The following is a 22,390-nucleotide window of genomic DNA, read 5'->3' on the forward strand; positions in this document are numbered from 1 at the left end:
TTCAATAATTGTGAATAATTTTAAACATATATGACATTCTATGAGGTTCAACAACAGTTTATATATGCACTTATGGAAAGGAAACAAAATAAACTATACCTCTATCAAAAACTATGTATTCTTCATTTTAGCTAAGATTGTCTTTGTCCACAAAAAGTACAGGAAATTGAACACGTAATAATGAAGACTTAATATTTGTGCACTGCTGGAGTGCTTCTGGATGATTATATTTAACAAAAGTTAATGGCCAAGTAATGGAAATAATGAGCTGGAGTGAAAATCCAATATGAGTTTGATGAGCAGAACATTCTGAATGAAAGTCTACTAGAGGAGAAAATCCCTGTGGAATATTTTACTTCCTAGTACTTGTGGAGTTTATTAGTTTTAGTATGAAAAGGGACATGACTGATACAGGAGCCTAAGTGACTATGTGCCGGTGATCTTCAAAAGTGAAAGTGATGGGGGGAAATCCTGGAGAGCCCTTAAAGAAAAACAATGAAAAAAAAAAGTCTTTAAAATACTTCATTTCTATTTCCATTAACTCCAAATGTCTATTTGTCTATTTGCACATGGCCTATAAAATGGTAATGGAACAAGTAAATATTTGGTCTGCTAGGACAGGAACCTATTCCAAAGACATTGAGCTAGAAATAGGTAAGGGAGACGAGATTTTCAATGCCAGGAATAAATGACGACAGGTTTGGGGCTCTGATGAACAAAGAATGGTGATTTGGGGACTTAGATTGATGAATAACAAATTTATGACACAAAAGATGTAAAAGACTCCTTTAGTCCTTGGAAACAAATCTTAGGTATTCTTTTCCTTAATGACTGGAGAAAGAAAGGAGAATGGTAAGCATTTCCAGACTACTGATAACAGAAATGGATGCCAGTATTCTAAGATTCAAAGGTACAAATTATATTAATATGGTTAGGCTTTGTGTCCCCACCCAAGTCTTATCTTGAATTATAATCCCCATAATCCCTATATGTCAAGGGAGAGATCAGGTAGAGGTGACTGAATCACGGGAGTGGTATTCCACATGCTGTTCTCATGGTAGGGAGTGAGTTCTCACAGATCTGATGGTTTTATAAGGCACTCTTGCCCCTTTGCTTGGCACTTCTCCTTCCTGCCTCCTTGTGAAGAAGGTGCCTTGCTCTTGCTTTGCCTTGTGCCATGATTGTACATTTCCTGAGGCCTCCTCAGCCATGCTGAACTGTGAGTCAATCAAACCTCTTTCCTTTATAAATTACCCAGTCTTGGGCAGTTCTTTATAGGAGTATGAAAATGGCTTGATACAGATACCATCATTATCACTATCACCATTACCACCACCACCACCATCATCATCATTGTCATCAGTATCATTATCATTATACGTAACATTCACTGAGTACTGAGTAGATGTCATACACTAGGCAATGTATTTTACATGTAAAATTTCATTTAATTCTCACAACCCAATCAGCTTACTCTTTTAATTTAGTAAGATAATAAATTAGGTTACTTACTGAAACCTCATAATCTGCAGGATAAGCAGAGCAAGTAAGTCCTCTTTTTATACACCGGTTTATACTTTTACCAACAACATTAAAGTGCTTTGCAAATTATAAATGCTATGAACTCATAAGCAGTCATCATCATTATTAGTAATAATGCGATTTACTATCTGAAGAGAGTTCATATTGATCATTCTGTGATATAACAAATGTAAACAAATCTTAGCTCTGATGTAATCCATTTCCTTGTATATTTTAGTTGTATCATTTAGGGCCAAATGAATGAAACGTTTGGTAATATATAAGCAGGCAACTAATTTGTTAATCATATTTTTTTCTAAAAGTCATATTATGTTCTAGTTATTATCAAATTTTCAACTTTAGAATAATGATTTCTAAATTTCCTTAGCAAAATATATACACATAAAAAATACTGTGTTTTGAAGACACTGACCCTCAAGAAAACAAAGAAAACTAAACCTGTCAGATTTACTCAAAACATGGTGGAAAAAAATGAGCCAAATGGTTATTTGGCACTCTGTTGATAAATGACGAACTATAACCTTCAGTTGTTCTATCATTTTCGATCATTTTATTTACAATTTAGAGTTAAATTTCAGTAATGCTAAATTAAATTTATCTTTGAGATTTTCTGACATATTTTCAGATGATTAGATTATATACTAATCAGATTATATACTAATCAGATATAATTAGATTATATTTTCCTGCAATTAAAACTATATATTACATTTTATGCAATGGCAGAGCAATGGCTCTGGACATAATTTTATGCTATGAAAGCAACTGATGTATTTTTTTTTAATATTTCTTTTTGATCTTATTTTATTATTTTTTTTGAGACAGGGTTTTGCTCTGTCATCCAGGCTGGAGCTCAGTGGTATGATCATGGCTCAGCTAAACCACCCAGGCTCAACCCATCCTCCCACCTCAGCCTCTTGGGTAGCTGGGACTATAGACATACACCACCATGCCTGACTATTTATTTAAGTTGTTTTTTCTTTTTTTTTTTTTTGTAGAGACAGGAGTCTTGCTATGTTGCCCAGGCTGGTCTCAAACTCCTGGGTTCAAGTGATCCTCCCATCTTGGCCTCCCAAAGTGCTGGAATTATAGGCATGAGAACTGTACCTGGCCTGAATGTCTCTTTTATAATATGCTATTAGGTTAATTCCTTTTCCCCAATATAATATTATTATTTATTTCTTATATAGAAACTGCCATTTGCTGTTTCAATAGTTCTTTGGAATGAACCCAAAACAACAAAATTTTTAATGAAGGACAATGCTAATTCATTCAACATTTTTGTCTCAATTGTTGTAGGTTGGATGAGTGGGGCACATATTTGATATAGATCATATGAATGATATTTGTATTTATATTCCAATAAAATAAGCCATGATTTGAATCTGCATACCCAATGTAAATTATAAACTAAAAAATGACACAAACTTTTTGAAGTCTTAACAGTTTTCTAACACCTCTGTTTCCATTTAAATTTATATTTAGAGCTGTAATCAAATGGTTGGTGTGCATTGTAACAGAGAAGCAATCTAAAATTTCTGCAAGAAAATAAGTTGTCATTGTAACTGAGACTTCTTTTAAAGAATGTAAAATATAGACATTTGAAATTGTTAAGTTTCTAGTCATAATTTTAGAATGTACAATTTTTCAACTATGTGTCTTCTTGTATTATGGAATTCTGTCTATTGCTGTTGAAATCTTAGCCTCTTATTTAATATTAAGTGTTATTATTTTTTGTAGTGAACTACATTTTTCTTCTTAAAGCCTAGGGCTGCCAGATATGGTAACAAGTCGTTCAATAATAAAAATGGTATTTTGTAAGTGTGCCTGTCAATTTTAAGAATAAAAATGCACTATATGTCTGGGCTTTGTTATTAAATAAAGCCAGTTTATTGACCTAAAACATGTAGATCAAGGTAGGCAGAATGCTAAGGAAATGTGGCTGAGTCTTGCTTTTACTTGAATATTTTACATTTTAGCCTTCTTCCTAAGCAACACTTTGACCGGAAGTATTGACATCTAGAAAAAAACTGAGTGATATGAGTTTCAGGTCAATGTATCTTTCTCACTAACCCCAAGGGTTAGCAGTAAAGAAAGAAAGAGAAACAAGAAAGCTGAAAAATTCACAAATTGTATTTTTCAACATCTGAAAAATAAAAAATTTAGTATGCTTATGTTGTTGTAACAGAATACTCATAATCCTGTTACTTCTCTCAATACTTTTGCTTTGGTAAAAGAGGTTCCACCTTAACTTTTTAAACTCACCATGTGACATTTGTGAACAGTTAATGAAGAACATTCTTATTGTGAACTGAAATAAACAGGACAAAACTCGCATGCCACCCGGAAACATAAAACAAAGTCATGCATTTCAGATAGAATGTTTTGCATAGATAAGGCATATATATTTTCATGACATTGTAAGCTTTTTAATACATTCAGAAAAAATAACCTAGCAGTGTAAATTATTTGTTCTTACTATGAAACAAAACAATTTTCTTCTACTTTAATTAGGTTTGTGCAGTTTTTAAAAAATCATAGTGTTGTGAGCAAAAATCCACTAATATTCAATCACTATCTGATCAATTCAGTCATAGGCAACAATGATCTCACAATTTGTCATTTGCTACCCACCCCCCAACCTAAGAATGAGAAATTCTTTTTAAAACAAGTTGTACGATGTTGGGGCTCAGAACATGATACCCCAGAATGTGGCACAGAGTACCTGGACCTGAAGAAGACTGAAAGGACCTTGGAAGCAGGATATTTTTGAACTTCTCCCATCTGTCTCTTTCACACTCATCTTTCTCTACTGAAGAGAATGATAGAAAGCAGAATTCTCTCCCCCAAGGCAGATCACAGAAACTATAACTTCCCTTCGTCAAAGCAAGCCATAAAAGCTAGAAAGATTGACCTTCTCCCTTCTCCCTTGAATTATCTCATGTGACAGGTGACTTGTCCTACACCTGGAGGAAAGAAATACCACACAAAAAGGCCAAGAAGAATCTGAACACATAGGCCTTGCTGGATTTCCCCTCTCAGTCTATAACCATTAGATCACATCCTTTTTGTCCAATCATATTTCTACACGGCTCTCTATTCTTCACTGAACCTAGCATAAAAAGAATTTTCTCTAAGTCTTTGGGTCTTTATTTCTGAAGGCCCCCATGTCACATAAAACTTTGATTAAATAAATGTGTTATGTTTTTCTCTTGTTAGCCTGTCTTTTGTTTTGAGTGACAGCCTTGACCCTTATGATAGGTCTTTTGGTGTAAGAGTGCCAACGATGACCCATACCAATCCCAGGTGATCACCCTTTCCAAGAAGCATAGATCTTTGGGTCTGAACTGAAGCCAGTAATTCCAAAAATTATTTAATCTGTAATAGACTATTTAAATCAGTGTTCCTCACTTTTACACTGTTGGTGGGACTGTAAACTAATTCAACCATTGTGGAAGTCAGTGTGGCAATTCCTCAGGGATCTAGAACTAGAAATACCATTTGACCCAGCCATCCCATTACTGGGTATATACCCAAAGGACTATAAATCATGCTGCTATAAAAACACATGCACACGTATGTTTATTGCGGCACTATTCACGATAGCAAAGACTTGGAACCAACCCAAATGTCCAACAACGATAGACTGGATTAAGAAAATGTGGCACATATACATCATGGAATACTATGCAGCCATAAAAAATTATGAGTTTATGTCCTCTGTAGGGACATGGATGAAACTGGAAACCATCATTCTCAGTAAACTACCGCAATGACAAAAAACCAAACACCGCATGTTCTCACTTATAGGTGGGAATTGAACAATGAGAACACATGGACACAGGAAGGGGAACATCACACTCTGGGGACAGTTGTGGGGTGGGGGGAGGGGGGAGGGACAGCATTAGGAGATATACCTAATGCTAAATGACGAGTTAATGGGTGCAGCACACCGACATGGCACATGGATACATATGTAACAAATCTGCACATTGTGCACATGTACCCTAAAACTTAAAGCATAATAATAATAAAAATAAAATAAATAAAGAAATCAGTGTTCCTCAGATTTGATGGAAAACAAAAATACTCTATTTTTTAAAATTTTTCAAAATGTTTCACTGTTACTTAAGAAATTATTCAAGTGAACTGCTAATGCAGACTTAAATTATTTTAATTATATTTTATGTAGATTGGGACAAACATAAAACAAGTCATAAACTCCTTATACTTCTAGATCAATTAAACAAAATCTAATTCACTACGATATTATTTTGACATAATAAAGGATGCTATTTTGTCAAAGCTGAATCACCATTTGTAATACCAATATATCAATAATAGTAGGACATGGAACATTTGAATTTGGCACAAATAGACTGCCATGTGATGATTTCATTCCCTCATGATTTTTTCTCCATTTGTACTCCTGTGATATCCTTTGGCTTTAGTTGCCAAAGACAAATGTTTACATATTAAATATTCCTCTGCTCATTTCTCATTTGCCTATGCCACTAAAAATAATCCTATACTATTTTGCCTAAATATGACCTGGATAAAAAGACAAGCATTGGCATAAATATCACATGAAAGTATTCTGTCATGATTATCCAGAAGATTCACGTTTTTTTCATTTGTATTAAAATCAAATTAAAACACAATGCTTAAAAATTATCACAGATGATTTGTAGACCTCCTAAATGCAGAAGCAAGATGAAAAACAAACAAAAACTAATTAGTTTAATTAAAGTGTACTTTCTTCAAAACCTAGTGAAATTTCCAACTTGCGCTAAAACCCCATGGAGGCAAAGAAGACTGACCATTCTGAAGTCAAACTTCGGGTTCTTTTAAAATCACTATATAGGCAAAACCATGTTTCAATCAGTTCATAAAATACGTCTCATGGTACTGCAAGACTCTTTCTTGCATAGTTTGTGTGTGTCACCTGCAACCTCAAAAAAGTCTAATGTTGAACTTGAATTATAAAATAGATTCTAACCTTTTGTTTTCTCTAACTGCTCTGTCTCCTTTCTTCCAAGAGATGGTTGGTTTTGGAGAGCCTTGGGGTTTGCACTCTATGACAACTTCTCGGTCTTTGGTAACAATTATTGTTTTCTTCAGTTGATTCAGTGCAAAAGTGGGAGCTGAAGCTATTAAAAAAGCAAATGTTAGTTTCTACCATAAGCAATGACAACAATCTCTAACGGGTGATTCACAAAGATTTTCTAACTTTTTCTTCTGGGAGGCGTTTCTCATAAAATCATAGTATATCTACACATGAAAAAGGCAGTAACTCAAAATTTTACTTATTATTAATTAATATGTATCTTACTACATTAGCAGGTGATGATTTCATACAATGTGGGATCTGCAGGTAAGGCTATTTCAAAAAATGACATGTTTTAATAATGATTACCAACTTCGATTATGAAAGACTAGTGAATGACTTTGGCAAAAGAGCAAGATGCTAACCAAGAGAGTCCATTTGGGCTTCCTTTGGTAAGATGGAGGTGACCTGTGAAAAAGACAATCCTGTGTCTTCCATTTCCCATGTACGAATCTTAATTTATTCTGTATATTACTTTAATATTATAAAACATTAAATGTTTTATATAATACATTGCTTAAAAATTAATTTTTTCAAATTGAATTATTTGAATTTCAATTAGCAATTTCACTTGTAATTTTTCACTTATGTCTGATCATTCATTCATTAATATTGTGTATACTATAATTTTTATCAAAACACTTTTGCATCTAAAAGAGAATCTGAACGATGTCTACAACTCTACAGTACCTGTGACGTTTATTTTTATCAAGCTGATACTTATATGTATTTCATATTATATATATATAAAATATATCATATATCAACATAATGCATGTCACGACATTGAAAAAGTTATGTATAGCATTGAGATAAGTTAAGAGATTTTTTTAAAACTAAGAAATTGGCCAAGCATGATGGCTCACCTCTGTAATCCTAGCACTTTGGGATGCTGAGGTGGGCAGGTCACTTGAGGTTAGGGGTTTGAGACCAGCCTGGCCAACATGGTGAAACCCCATCTCTACTAAAAATACAAAAATCAGCCGGGTGTGGCTGTGGGTGCCTGTAGTCTCAGCTACTTGGGACACTGAGGCAATAGAATCGCTTGAACCCTGGAGGCAGAGGTTGCAGTGAGCAGAGATGGCATCACTGCACTCCAGCCTGAGCGACAGTGAGACTTTGTTTCAAATAAAAAAATAAAAAAAGCTAAAGAATTTATGAGGAGATAGTTATAGGTAACAATTTTTTTTTCCTACTGGGAATAGAATTTACAAAAAGTAATTTTGAAAATACTTCTTGTGAATGATAAGGGTTTGAGAAATGTTTCAGGGCTATTAACTAGGTGAAGGGTGAATCAGCCTTTTAATTCTGTGCTATTATAGTGTGAGTTGACAAGAAAGTACATTATCATTTGATTGGTTAGAACGAAGGAGATCGAAAGGAAGACCTGTATCTATTTTGGATGGATTTGTGTAATGTGGAGAAATTTCAACTGCAAACATTCATAATTCAACAAATTGCTTTAGGATGTATTACATTTAGCTGATATGTAAATGGAAGGTTCCAAGATTCCTGAGATGTTTGGTGTTTCTCTTAAGTTACGCTTTGAGAATTTAAATGGGGAATAGAAAGCACACTTGGGCTTCTGCCCGCTTTGGAAAGACAATGAGTTAGTATCTTTCTTTACATTACAAACAACCCAGAACGAGTTTAGGAAACAATCAAAGTGGGAAAAGTAAAATTCATCCCAATGGCTCCTATATGCTTTTTCTGGGTAGTCTACTTCACTGGATTGATTCTTTCCTGTAGTATTTAAATAGTGAAGAAATGCAGTGCCTGGGTTACATTCTTATCAAGGGTGTAACCCTATGAGATTGTAGTGCCTGGTGTCAGGAAGCCTTTCCCTGTTATGTAAGGATGGTATTAGTTGATGCCCAATGAGGAGAGAGTGATTTAGCCTGGAGTCTTGTCTTGCAGGAACCACAAAGCTACTGATAGGAATTGCTTGGGAAATTATTAAGCATTGCTATGGGAGCATGGACAGGCTGCTGGAATTCTATATTCTGATCTCCCACTCTCAAGGCATTCTTCCTTGGAAGTTAACATATATTTCTTTACGTGATTTTTTTAAGTGCCATAGCAAAGGCGTATTGTGTAAACCTTTTAAGATGAAAACTAAAGTCAGAAAAACTATACAAACAAAAAGTTATGGGACAAACTATACACAACATAAACCTGTCTACTAAAGTTAAAAAAAAAATCAGCAAGACATAGCATTTCTTTTCAAGCCATAAAGTAGATTTTTACAACCACATCATAAAACTTCAGTATAGTAAAAATTAGAGCATGAAAAGGTTTTTTTTTTTTTTTCCATTTATTTACTTGGAAACTGCATACCTAGAATCTTCAGCTCAGCACTAGCGTAAATGGCTCCATACTTATTTTCAGCCAAACACTGATACATTCCAGCATCTGATTGATTCACATTGTGGATCATCAATACTCCATTAACCATCTCAACCCTACTCTGTAATGGAATTAAAAAAATTAGATCTAGAAAGTAAACAAATAACATGGATTTTATGGGTATTCTCTCCTAGACTAAGAAAAAACAAGTTTGCAATTAATGCAGTTAAACATCATTTGGCCACTTAGCAATGTAAATGTACTGTTCATTATTTTATTATAACATGCCTCTTGTAAATTATAGTTATTTATTGGTTGAAAAAGAAATTATAATTTTTTTTGTAGTTATTCTGACAAGTTTTACTTTCAGGTTGGTTTTTACAGTGAGGTGCCTTTTTTATGGTACGCTAGTTGAGCTTGTGAAATATAATCAGCAGGTGATGCTTTTATTTGCATTCTGTTTACAAAGGGAAAGAAGGATTCATATAGTAGAAAGGATTGAGGTTGTAGACACATGAGATCAAGGTTAAAAATAGCCCAGGTCATAAGAACAATCCCTTTACTATATTGATCCAATCAGTAGTTTGCCATTTTCACTCACTTCCCAAAAAACTAACACAGATAGAAAACTGCCTTGTGACTATATTCTAGATAAAATTATTGGTCAGACAATATACTTCAGTATCAGAAGATAGTATAAAAAACAAAAAATTGAGCATGTGCAAATTAAGGTAACCTTAAGTCAAGAGCATATTTCAAAAACGAATTTTAAATGTAAAATGTTGTTAAACAACCAGATGTCTTGTCTACTTAATGCCAAGCAAATCATTAAAAAAAAACCTAGTTGGCAGTGCTTTGTCTATCAACGAAGATGCCGAGTAATTTTAGGTGATATCTAAAGGTTAGCTACAAATGGAAATAAGTCTATGATAATCATTGATAGTTTCATAAAAATTTATAGGATTGAAAACAGTTTAAAGAAACACTGTATTACCAAAAAATGTAATGAGGTAATTAAAATTTAAAAATGCTTATATATTTGTTATGTTTCTCACTCAAAATACATTAAAATATATGACTACTATATCCCAGACATTGAGCTAAATTCTCAGTTAATCCCCGTAACATTCATCCTTAACACAAACATGTCCCATTATAAGAATCAGAAATACGAAAAGGCTTTCAATAAGACTAAAGAAGTCTAGTATGTCCTGTGTGAAATCTCGCTAAAATGACAACAGAACAGGTTAATAACTCCCAACAGTACCTGAGGTGAGAGGGGTACTCCATTCTTCAGCCAACGATATGTGGGTCTGGGTTTTCCAGTAGCCTTACATTCCCATCGCAGAGGGCTCCCACTGTCTAACTGAGTATCATTCAGTTTTTCTACCCAGTGTGGGTAGGCTGTAAGTATGTAAGCAGTAAACAAGGATGATTTCATTTCTCAAACGCTTTACCAAGTTTAAAATTTACATGGAAAAATACAATGTATTTTTTTAAAAGCAATTCATTCAACCATAGGTATTTTGAAGAAGCACGGCATTGCATTACACACAAAATTCTATTTCCTGTACCCCCAAAAAATAGCAGTGAAGATATTTTGATAACATAAGATGCTATTGTAACTATGCAAAATCTTCTTCTTCTTTTTTTTTTTGGACTTTAAGTGATTTAGTTGTCCCCAAGTCACCTGAACCGGTTTCATAGGAAGTCAGGTACTAGAGTCAATTGCTCTTTCAATGTAGTGGGGCAGCATTAGCACAGGTAGAAATACACAGTGTATCTACTCAACTTGTTTCTATCTCTCTCTATATATAACACCTGAATAACTTTGGAAAAATGATTTGTGAATCCAGATTTTAGTGTAAAATTTTTCTTAATTTACATTCTTGCAATATAATTTATTTTTGCAAAATTGTTACAGAGGAAAATTTATTTTATTAATAATGAGATACTGTTGTAATTATATGAAATCTTAAGATACAAGTTAAAGTTCATTTCCGCTATTGGCCAATTTTTAAGGAAAAATGTTGAATAAAGCTGACTCTTTCTTTACAAATATTCTGTTTAAAACAGTTAAAGAAATACCTATAAAAATATTGTACTGAATTTCTTATTTCTAACAACATTTTTGGCAAAAACTATAAAATATTTATATGTGCTACTGAGGGCTTCGATCATTCATTCATTTATACGTTCTTTCATATATGCTACACAGTCCTTGTTCCATCTTAGAGGCTATAAAGAATACAGAAACAGAGAGGCTCTACACTTAAAGAGTTTTTGCTGTGGGAGAGGTGGTCTAATGCCATTGCCAAGGAAAAGGAGAGCGTATGAAGAAAGACGTATTAAACAACTGCACATTGGACCTGGGACGGTGGCTCATGCTTGTAATATCAGGAATTTGAGAGGCCAAGGCAGAGGGATTACTTTAGCCTGGGAGTTCCCAGCTCGGGCAACATGGTGAGACCTTGTCTCTACTAAAAAAAAAAAAAAAAAATTGTCCAGGTGTGGTGGCGCATGCCTCTCTGTTCAGCTACTTGGAAGGTTGAGGCAGGAGGACTGTTTGATCATGGGAGGTTGAAGCTGCACTGAGCCATGATCATGCTACTGCATTCCAGTTTGGGTGACAGAGTGAGAACCTGTCTCAAAAAAGAAAAATAAAAAATACAGAAAACTACACACGCATGTCAGAATAGTGGGTATAAAGGAGTAGCAGATGTCCCAAACCAAAGCCAGTTTAGAAGGGAGGAGAAAGAGCAAGAAAGAACTCACATTTACTAAATGCTAGTGCTAGTCATTACCATGTCCTAGACACCGAGCCAAATTCTCAGTTAATCCCTGTAACATTCATCCTTCAGATAAACATGTCCTATTTTATGAATCAGATTTTGACTCAAAGAGATTAAAGAAATTTACCCAAGGTCACAAAATTAGTTACTTGTTTCTCAGAGGGAATTTTGCTTTTATTAGTTTACTGGTCTTCTAGCCAATATAGTATAGACTTTAGAAGACCCACTTTGGCATAGCATAGTCAGGATTTGTAGACCTTGGAATACATTCTGTGATTCAGCTTCTAAGCCTGCAAGCTATCATTCAAAATTCTTACCATAGTGAGTTTCAAATATTCATCATGATTTCTGTACCTGCCTTCGGAAATCATCTCTTTGTAGTTATGTGTCATATATGCTAAAATGCTGATAGGAGTGGTGAGATACACAAACAATATTAAACTCTACTTTTACATCTGGCTTTTCTGTAAACTTTACTAATCTGCCAGAATACTTTACACTATGCATGACTCCTGTAAGCCAAATAAACTGGTGTGTTATCTCCCAAGCACACATTGTATTTTATTTAAACTGTTCACTCTACATAGAGTATTCTACTTCTATTCTCTGTCTCTTTTAATTCTACTCGTGATTCAGTAGTTATTCTAAATTAAGTAAGATGTATTAATCACAGCCCCAAAGAAGACTCATGTGCACCTCCTCTGGACACCTGTAGTTCTTATTCGTGTGGAAAATATTCATGTCGTAGCTTGTTACCTCTCTTCTGTTGCTGACTTAAATTGTTATTAAATATTTTAGTTGGTTAGAGTTTGACATTCAGCTTGACAGTGAGATCATTAAGAGCAGAGATGATTCTAAACATGTTAGACAAAACAGTGTCCTACATATAATAACTGATTGTATTTGTTAGACTTATTGATCTATCTCTAAATGTACCATGACTGTGAGCCTTTAAAATAAATTCAAAAGAGATTTTTAAAAGTTATAGAAATGAAGAGCTAGGAAAGAAAGAACTGCTAAAATATTCATATAAAAACAGATTTGACATCTGAGAAAACAATCCATTAGAAATTGGAAGAAAAAATGTTTCTTCAAACATATTTTGGAATACTCTGTAAAGTGGCCTAATTTAGAGTCCTGATTCCAAAACAAATTTTTCATAGGAATCAAACATATGATTAATGACATTAATATAAATATGAATTTTTTCTTTTCTTTCTTCAGATTTTTTTTTGGATACCATTAGAGGTAAAATGCTTACTCTGAAGATACGAACATAAATGTGCCATCATATCTGTTTGCTATCAGCTCAAACTCTAGTGGGTAAAAGGCCATTAAAATGTTATTCAAATTCATTCTACCAAGAATTCTATAGGTAAAAGTGGCCTGTTACACTGCCCTCAAAATAGAAAAAATGCTATCAATATGTCAATTATTGGCAGATAAAAGACAGATGTCGTTTCATATTTTGTTGCTTTGAACGCTGTACCTCGTGTGTGAATCTTTTGTACCAAGCTATGTTGTTATGTATAAGATCTATACATCTGTAGCTTTATCTCTATCTATGATGCATAACAGCAAAAAAAAAAAAAATCCTGAAATGGTATAACTTGGTGATGTCACTTGGCTGCTTAAGATGCCATATGCAGTTAGTATATATAGCCTGCTTGCTAATTGACTTGATATAAAAGCTTTCAAGCAAGTCCAAACAAATACACACACAAGCACACAAACGCATAAACATACACACACAAACATGCACACAGACACACATACAAGTGGAATTTGGGTTGTAGATGTGTTACAATGAAGTTAAGCTCTATATTAGAAAAATAAATTTAATGTCATCATTGAATAAACATTAATTAACATTAAGGCTATGGGAATTTATGAATTGCTATCCTTCACAAAATACCTGGAAAATGCAGGTTATGTTCAATACTAGATCAGCTTGACTTCTACAACAGACTTCTTTTTCACATTGCAAGATATTTTATAAACCACTAGGTCTATATACTACATGGACCGAGGGAAAAAACATCATGTGAAGGGGCAGTGGTAAAATTTTTAAAATAAAACATTAGAAACTGAATTAAGGCCTGAAATAATTTGTCTTAGGCTGTAATCTGAAAAAGACAGTACGGTACTTGCTAGATTCTTACGAAAACAACAAAATTACTGGTAACATAAAATCGGAAACATAAAAGGTTACATTTAAACTTTTTTTTCTTTTTGGCAGAGGATTGCAAGTAACTAAAGGGCATCGGCTTTGGCTTCTGAATAATAACATGGGGTGAGCAGGCACCAAGACATGGCCTGCATTATGGAGAGTCTTTCACCTGTCTGGGAAAGAAAAATCGCAGGCTGGGCCACATTTAAAACAAACCTAATAACTTTTTAAAATCTAGCTTTGTCAAGCCACCTATTTTAGGATGTGGAAAACTGAAGAGACATATGGCACTTTAAACCCAGGAGCTGTTAAAGCCTCACCAGATGCACTGTACTTATGTAATACATTTCAGCTTCAGATCAGTCTCTGGGTTACATTTTGTAAAACACTAAGCAGATGTGCATAAAGAAAACTCTTGCTTATTATCTCTCACCATTAGAAATTCTGTGACTCTCTACTGATGAATGCTAAGTGTTATTGGCCTCCTTTGTTGCTTCTGTACTCTTATGTATGGAGGAGTCAACATATTTTATCAACATAGATCACTTTCAATCTTATGACTCTCAGCTGTGGGCCAATGAGAGGTAATGCGTTATATTGGAGAGATTATACAGTTGGGGGTGAATATGGGTTCAAATTCTAGTGCTACCATGCCCTTGCTCTATTATGTGGCTGAGAATGAGTTATTTAACTGTAATGAATCTCAGCTGTAAGCTGTAGATAGTCATTCCTATTTCAATGAGCTACTATGATGATAGAAGATAATATATATTGGTTACTTTTGCTGCAATCCATTGCCCATGTGTAATGTTCAACTTTGTTTTCTAGCAACTGTGAATATACATATGGCATCACTTTCACAATAACAGTAGAATTCAAGGCAAGAATTTTCTCTCCATAAAACAGGATTGAAAACTGTCTTTAGGTATGAAATTATTAACCAGGAATCTACAATTTTATATCATTTCCTAGAGTAAACATTTAATATATTTTAATAGCTAAAACATCTTTAATGATCAGACCTAACATACATAAACAGTATTTTGAAGAAAAGAAAAAATAATAAAAGCTAATGGTAAGGATTTTAACGTATCATACAGTTTTCTGTAACATTAATAAAATGTTAACAATAGTATATAGGAAGTAGAAATTATCTGCTCTCGATGCCATTCTCATCTCATGCCTTAGTTCAGGTTCTCAATGTCTCACTGAGAAGAAGCATGCTATGCTTGGGGGTGGAGGTAGGATGTGAATTCTGGTGTCACTGCCAGTTTCAGTTGGATTCCGGTTCTACTATTTGTTATTAATGGTTCCTGGAGTAATAAGTTCCTTAATATTTTGAGGTCCAGTTTCTTATCTGTCAAATGGGAATCCTAATACCTAAGGGTTACTGTGAGTTAATGTAGGTAAAGCACCTCGTAGTAGTGTCTAGAAGGTAAGCTCTTGGTAATTATTAGTTCCCTTCATTAGTTCCTTAGTCTTTCCCTACTCTCATCTACTTTTCATAGTGGACATTATAAAATGATGTGCATGCCTAAGTATTAATCTTTATAACAGTATAGAATCATAATAAAAATTATCCACTGTGTGCTGAACAGAATTCACAGGGCTAGATGAAAAAAAAAGTAGACTGTTTTGAAAGAGCTTACAATCAAATTGCAGATGATAGAAGCCATTAACATTTGTGAGGATACTGTCCAGAGATTTTATGAAGACAAGGAAATCTATAATACCAGTCTTCACTGAAAATGAGACTGTATTCCTTTACTGGATATTTAGTACAGTACAACTTACTTTTCTTTTAAGCATTCTGGATAAAGGAATATTTTAATACTGATACAATTCTAGTTGAAATAGTAAATATAAACTGTCTAGAGGTCATGGTGACTGTCTTTAGAGAGTGACAAATTACTAGTTGGTGAGGCACATGATACATATTTAAACTCACAGATCACACATCTTTATATAATGAGATTTTTGTGTACATAAAATATTTCCCATTTTGAGAACTCCTTATAAAACTGCTTAAATGATGTTTGTCCTTCCTGCCTCCATCTTTCCCCCTTCAATTACCCCTTTTCTCCTTACTTTGTTCTTCATTTCTTTTGTCATTTTGTCATTTATTTCTTTTCCTTTTAATTGAGAACCTTACCAAGCAAGAGTTCAACTTGCATTAGAACTATAGAAACAAAATTTTATATGATGAGTTAAAACCAGGTCTTTTTGATCAATCGTCAGAAACTAGAGGGGACAGAAATAGCTAAAGAAATGACTTAACCCATGAAAATCCTATTATCAAGAAAGGCATACCAAGTAGAAGATTTATGCAGTTTATGCTAAGGTTCAAATTATTTCCAAAACTTAATATTTTAATTTTTCCAAGTTTTATTTCTTTTTTATGAGTATTACTTTTAAGACCTATTTATGTTATATTAGACATGTAAGTGTACCTTAATTTTAATTTATTTAACTACCATGGACTTCTTGATGTTGTATCATTTGTTGTTTTATGTTTACAGTGTAGATACTGAATTAAAAACAGTAAAATCTGCGGCTTAAACTTATGTGTACCGTCTATATAGCACTTTTATAATGCTTTGACCAAGAAGAGGGACTAGAAATGCTGCCTTAGATTCCTGGTTCATTTTTTGAAACTAATAGCTAAGCATAAGTGTTCCTGCAATTGTACTTTCAAAAACAATGTGCTACCATTGTTTTCAGTACTACATGAACATTGACTGTTTGGATAAAAAGGGTAGTCTGTACTTCTAACAGATAGAGTCCCAATTACAGAGCTTCCTACAGTAATTCATTCTATTGAGAGAATATTCTAAATATAAACCATGAGACAGTGAAACATCCATTCATCATGCTATCCATATCTACTGCCAGTCAGGTGGAAATGACTGAATCCTATCTACACTTTACACAGTTTGGTGGGGAGGAAAGCCCTCATGTCTAACATGACAGTTTTAAAAGTACAAAAGCTGGATGAATACATGATAACCGACATACTTTTTTTTTTGTATTTGTAATATTTTTTAAGACAGGGTCTAACCCAGGCTGGAATACAGAGGCACCATAATGGCTCACTGCAGCATTGACTTTCTGGGTTCAGGTGATTCTCCCACCTCAGCCTTCTGAGTATTTGGGACCACAGGAGTACAACGCCAAGCTCAGATAATTTTTTGTATTTTTTTTTTTTCTTTTTAGAGACAGGTTCAGCTGCCACGGCCTCCCAAAGTGCTGGAATTTCAGGTCTGAGCCACTGTACCTAGTTACCAAGATGCTTTTAGAAGTGAAATAGGACACTTCATAATTGTCCTAGGGCAGCAGATGTAAAGTGGGATTTTCTAGGGCAAAGCAAGGTGTATGGCCTCCTGATGGAGCCTGGTAGAAAGCCAACCTAAACGTGGGCTAAATAAAGAGTTCACATGCTTTCAAGATATATTCCCCACCTGTCACAAATATATGCCAAGTAGCTAGCCAGCCCAGTTTCTCTAAGGAACAATCTAGATTTTTTTTTTTTTTCTATTCAAAGTGATGCATGCTTTGGGTAGGTTTGTCTTTACCCAGCTGGCCTACAGTACATGACAAGGACACCCCAGATTGTTTAAGTAGCACTTTCTCACTAGAATGTACACCAGTAATAAGGAGTGAAAGCAATTTTTTTTTTTTACATTTCTGGAAACAGTCGTCATTACCTATGAATTAAGTAGCTGGGGTTAAGGGAGGAGTAAGTAGAGTCATGCTATGTAGGCGCCTCAGTCCCTAGAACATACAATCTAATTCTACTTAGGTGTGGGCCATTCTTCAGAACACAGAGAATTGGTACTTTCCTCTGATAGCCTTCAGAGTAACAGGCATGCTTTACATTATTTGTGATTTTCAGTAGTAAAGTTCTGGTTGGACACTTGTCTTTCAGTACCAGATTTTCATGTGTACAGAGGGATGGTAATACTTCAAACTGTTGCTGTGAGAATAAAATGACCGTGTATTTTAACATTAATCTTTGCTCCACTGCAGTACAGAAAAAAACTTTTTTTTCCCTATGGCTAGAGAGAGTTGTCTTAATGATTTGTTTTATGAATTATGCGCAGTTATAAACTTTGTGGATTTCATCCAAATATTCATGGCCTAAAAACAATCAAACCACTACTAATATTTCAATCTTAGAAACATTTAAATGTCTATGTCCTTTTCTTCCAGATGCTCTCCCCTGTTTAGCCCTTAAGGTACCCATCATCTCTAAAGCTTTTCCTGACTCCTCTGAGCAGAATGCAGTAGATTCTGCATTCCCACAGTGGAACGCCTTTATCACTGCACACAGAATTCTCCACTCTAACGTGGAGTTTGCTTTTCCTCTAGTCAAATGGATCATGAGTTACTTCAAGTCTCTATTGCTGGCATGTAGAGCAGTACAAGGCACTCAACAAACATTAACTGTATCAATGAATGAATGGATAAAATGTGCAATGCATAATCAATTTGGTTAGAGTGCTAAATTCCTAAACGAGTTGTTAAAGATGAAGAAAGACTGGTTGAATTCAGATATTAATATTTCAAAATACTCTTTAGGAGTTCCTGTAAAGGGCATTAAGCTTTTAAAACTGATCTTGGGATACAGGGACAGTCATGGTTTCCTGGAGGAAACAGCCAATATGAAATTTGGATAACTATATATTCAAAGCATCTATACTTGCTTATTTCGATGCTCTAGCCTATTGCTTCTCTTTTTAGTGTCTTCATCTGGAAAATGAGAATACCCTAACTTATCCATTATATATACTATAAATCAAATATGAAAAGTGCAAACAACTTTGAACTTTAGAAGTAAAGATGAGATTGTAAAAACTTTTGAACCAGATTTTCCTAATTCTTAGACACAACCTAGTTGACTGGCATTTTTGGACAATATAAACACTTGCAGGCTGTAGGGGCTATTTATCATACAGATGTATTAATTTAGGCCACAGGTCAGCAAACTTATTCTGAAAAATGCTCGAAAGCAAATATTTCAGTCGTTGCAAGTCCGCTGGTCTCTGTCTCTATTTAATTCTGCCATTGCCAGGCAAAAACTGACATAGGTGATATGTAAACAAGTGGGCGTGACTTTGTTCCAACATCATTTACAAAAAAATGGCACCTGAGCCAGGCGCGGTGGCTCATGCCTGTAATCCCAGCACTTTGGGAGGCCGAGGCGGGTGGATTACGAGGTCAGGAAATCGAGACCATCCTGGCTAACACGGTGAAACCCCGTCTCTACTAAAAATACAAAAAAAAATTAGCCGGACGAGGTGGCGGGCGCCTGTAGTCCCAGCTACGCGGGAGGCTGAGGCAGGAGAATGGCGTGAACCCCGGGGGGCGGAGCCTGCAGTGAGCCGAGATCGCGCCACTGCACTCCAGCCTGGGTGAAAGAGCAAGACTCCACCACAAAAAAAAAAATGGCACCTGGGCAGGATCTGGTTGATGGACACTAGATTGGAACCTCTGATTGTGGCCAAGTTCTAGAAAAAGTTAATAAGTTTTCTAAGATTTTTAACTTGTCAGAGGATAGTGCTGGTGCCAGGGAAATAGCTCATTTTTAAGGATGTAAGTTCTGCATGCTGTACAAAGACACCGATAATTCCCCTTTCATTTATAATTTAAATCATTTCTATGTGTAGGGTAATTTGACATGATGCCTTACCATACGAAAGAAGTATGATTATAAATTATTACTTGGTTTTTCTGTACCTAACAAACAATATTTAGTTAAAGTTAATTTCCACTTTCAGTTTGACTTTTGGGACTAGAGCAATCATGCTTTGCTGAAAACACTTACTGTATACTTGTAATTGTCCACGAAAGGAATTTTTTCCACGTGAGTTTTCAGCTCTGCACTCATAAATGCCTGCATCATCCAGCTGTACATTCGGTATTTCCAGCACTGCCTGAGATTTCCGCAGACGTGCCTTACTAGGAATATAACCATTAACCTTCATCCATGTGATTGTTGGAACGGGGCTATGATAGGGAACAAAAATGCTGTTAATACACTCTCCACTATTAGGAACATAGATTCTGTTATCTGGTAATTTAAGCACTTAATAGGCTGAGTGCAATAAAATGTAATCACAATTAAGGACCATGTGCCGGTTGATATATTTCACTTTCCATGTGGGTTGTCTGGGAAGTAGATTATAAAAAGAATTTCCTTTTCTTTCATATTTCAGGAAAGCAATTAAAAGACAATATAAATTGTAACCAATTATGATTTATTTTAAAAAATATTGTTAGCCAGGTGCAGTGGCTTACACCTGTAATCCCAGCACTTTGAGAGGCCAAGGCAGGCAGATCACCTTAAGTCAGGAGTTCTAGACCAGCCTGGGCAACATGGTGAAACCCCATCTCTACTAAAAAATACAAAAATTAGCCAGGCATGGTGGTGGGCACCTATAATCCCAGCTACTCAGGAGGCTGAGGCAGGAGAATCGCTTGAAACTGGAAAGCGGAGGTTTTAGTGAGCTGAGATTGCACCACTGCACTCCAGCCTGTGCAACAAAAGCCAAACTCCATCTCAAAAAAAAAAAAAAATTATGTTTTTGTAAATGACAACAGTAACTTGGCAAAATTACTAACACGTGCTTATTGCAATGAGACAAACAAAAGGGTTATGAATTAAGTAAATTAAAACTTGCCCTGCCTCCAACCCTGCAAATCTTATTTTCTGGCCAAATAGCAAACACAATTTACACATAATCTCCCACTTCATCTCTGAGAAACATATGTTCACATATGTAATGAGTTATTTCTGTTTTGTTATTTTTAAACTATAAATTTTGTATATTTGCTATTTTATTATATAATGATCATATTCAATAACTATTAGCCTGATTTATTCTGCTTAATAGTTGCAAATTATTTCATTGTATAGATGTACCAGCTTAATCAACTGCCCCCTTTTAGGTAAACATTGAACGCAGCCAAGGTTTTTCCTTTTTTCTTTTTTTTTTAATATTTTTTGAGACAGAGTCTTGCTCTGTTGCCAAGGCTGGAGTGCAGTGGCACGATCTCAGCTCACTGCAACCTGCGCCTCTCGGAAGCGATTCTCCTGCCTCAGCTTCCCAAGTAGCTGGGATTACAAGTGCGCCCTGCCACCATGCCTGGCTAATTTTTGCATTTTTAGTAGAGATGGTGTTTCACCATGTTGGCAAGGCTGTTTTCGAACTCCTGACTTCAAGCGATCTGCCCGCCTAGGCCTCCCAAAGTGCTGGGATTACAGGCATGAGCCACCATGCCCGGCCTTTTTCTTTTTTTAATCATTAAAAATCAATGCTGCTATAAATAACCTTGCACATATTTCACGTACTATTCTATTTTCTGCAGCAGTCATTCACAAAAGCCGGACTGATGGATCAAAGGACATGCACATTTTCCATTTTAATAAGTACTACCAAATTGTTTTTCAATAATATACGAGCAGTTTCCCTACCTATTGGTAATATGTGATACTGTTTCCCTATATCTTTGCCAGCATTGCATTTGATCAATCTGCTTGAAGCTTTGTTATAGGGCAAAAAATTATATTTTATTGCTTAATATTTTCCTGAACCCTAAGGAGGTTGAACATCTTTTCATGATTTTATTGGCCATTTGCATTTGCATTTCTGTGAATTGTTTGCTTATTTTTTTTATTATTTTGCTTGCTTTTTTATTTGCTTATTTGTGTTAATTTCTTAGAGTTCTTTGTGTTTTAGGGCCATAGATTCTTGCCCAGTGTATTGTTAGCTTATGATGGTGCCTGTAATACAATTTTATAATCATTTTTGGGGAGAAGAAAACATGTCTATAGTTTCCTTCCTGACTTCTGATTTTTTTCGTGTTTAGAAAATTATCTATAAACCTAAGTTTGTCTGTATTTTCTGAAGTATTTGGTAGCATTTTGTATTACTTTAAAATGTTTGGATCTTTCATCCAACCGGACTACATTTGTTTATTGATGTGAGATAGGGAATGTAAGTGATTATTTTAGCATCATTAAATAAGTAAAACTCCTTTTCCCACAATATTTAAAATGTTGCTTTTGTCATATAATTTGTTCCCACATGTTTGATTCTGCTTCAGCCTTCTCAATTCTGTTCCACTGATTTATTTAGTACTATTTATATTTAATACACTTCATGCTTTGGGCCCAGTCGACTTTTTCAGTTTGATTTCTCACTACTTCTTTCCAGATCTCCTGACCCAGAAACACATCCCTCTGTGTTTCCAATCATATCTGTTAAAATGCTGCTCATCCTCTGAGACCTGTCCTAAATGCCTCCTCTTCAGCAAAGTCCTAATTTGCGTAGCCAGCTAGAATTTTTTCTTTTAAATAACAAAATGCTTTGTGTATCTTACTTATGTCTCTTGTAACAGTCTACCATATATTATAACTGTTAAGTGTAAGAT

At 34.9% G+C, this 22,390-nt stretch overlaps 1 protein-coding gene across 2 annotated transcripts in view; it reads right to left on the bottom strand.

Annotated features, from left to right (window-relative positions):
• Nucleotides 1-22,390, bottom strand: part of CNTN5 (contactin 5) — a 1,343,728-nt gene that overhangs the window by 279,989 nt on the left and 1,041,349 nt on the right. For both annotated transcript variants that reach the window (XM_003253028.3, XM_003253029.3), the window contains 4 exons: nucleotides 19,782-19,963; nucleotides 10,263-10,399; nucleotides 8,987-9,116; nucleotides 6,542-6,692 (listed from right to left, as the gene is read on the bottom strand). In XM_003253028.3, the coding sequence (XP_003253076.1) occupies nucleotides 6,542-6,692; nucleotides 8,987-9,116; nucleotides 10,263-10,399; nucleotides 19,782-19,963 (600 nt within the window). The remainder of the gene's footprint in view (nucleotides 1-6,541; nucleotides 6,693-8,986; nucleotides 9,117-10,262; nucleotides 10,400-19,781; nucleotides 19,964-22,390) is intronic.

Source organism: Nomascus leucogenys, chromosome 15, assembly GCF_006542625.1.
Source record: "Nomascus leucogenys isolate Asia chromosome 15, Asia_NLE_v1, whole genome shotgun sequence".
NCBI lineage: Eukaryota > Metazoa > Chordata > Mammalia > Primates > Hylobatidae > Nomascus > Nomascus leucogenys.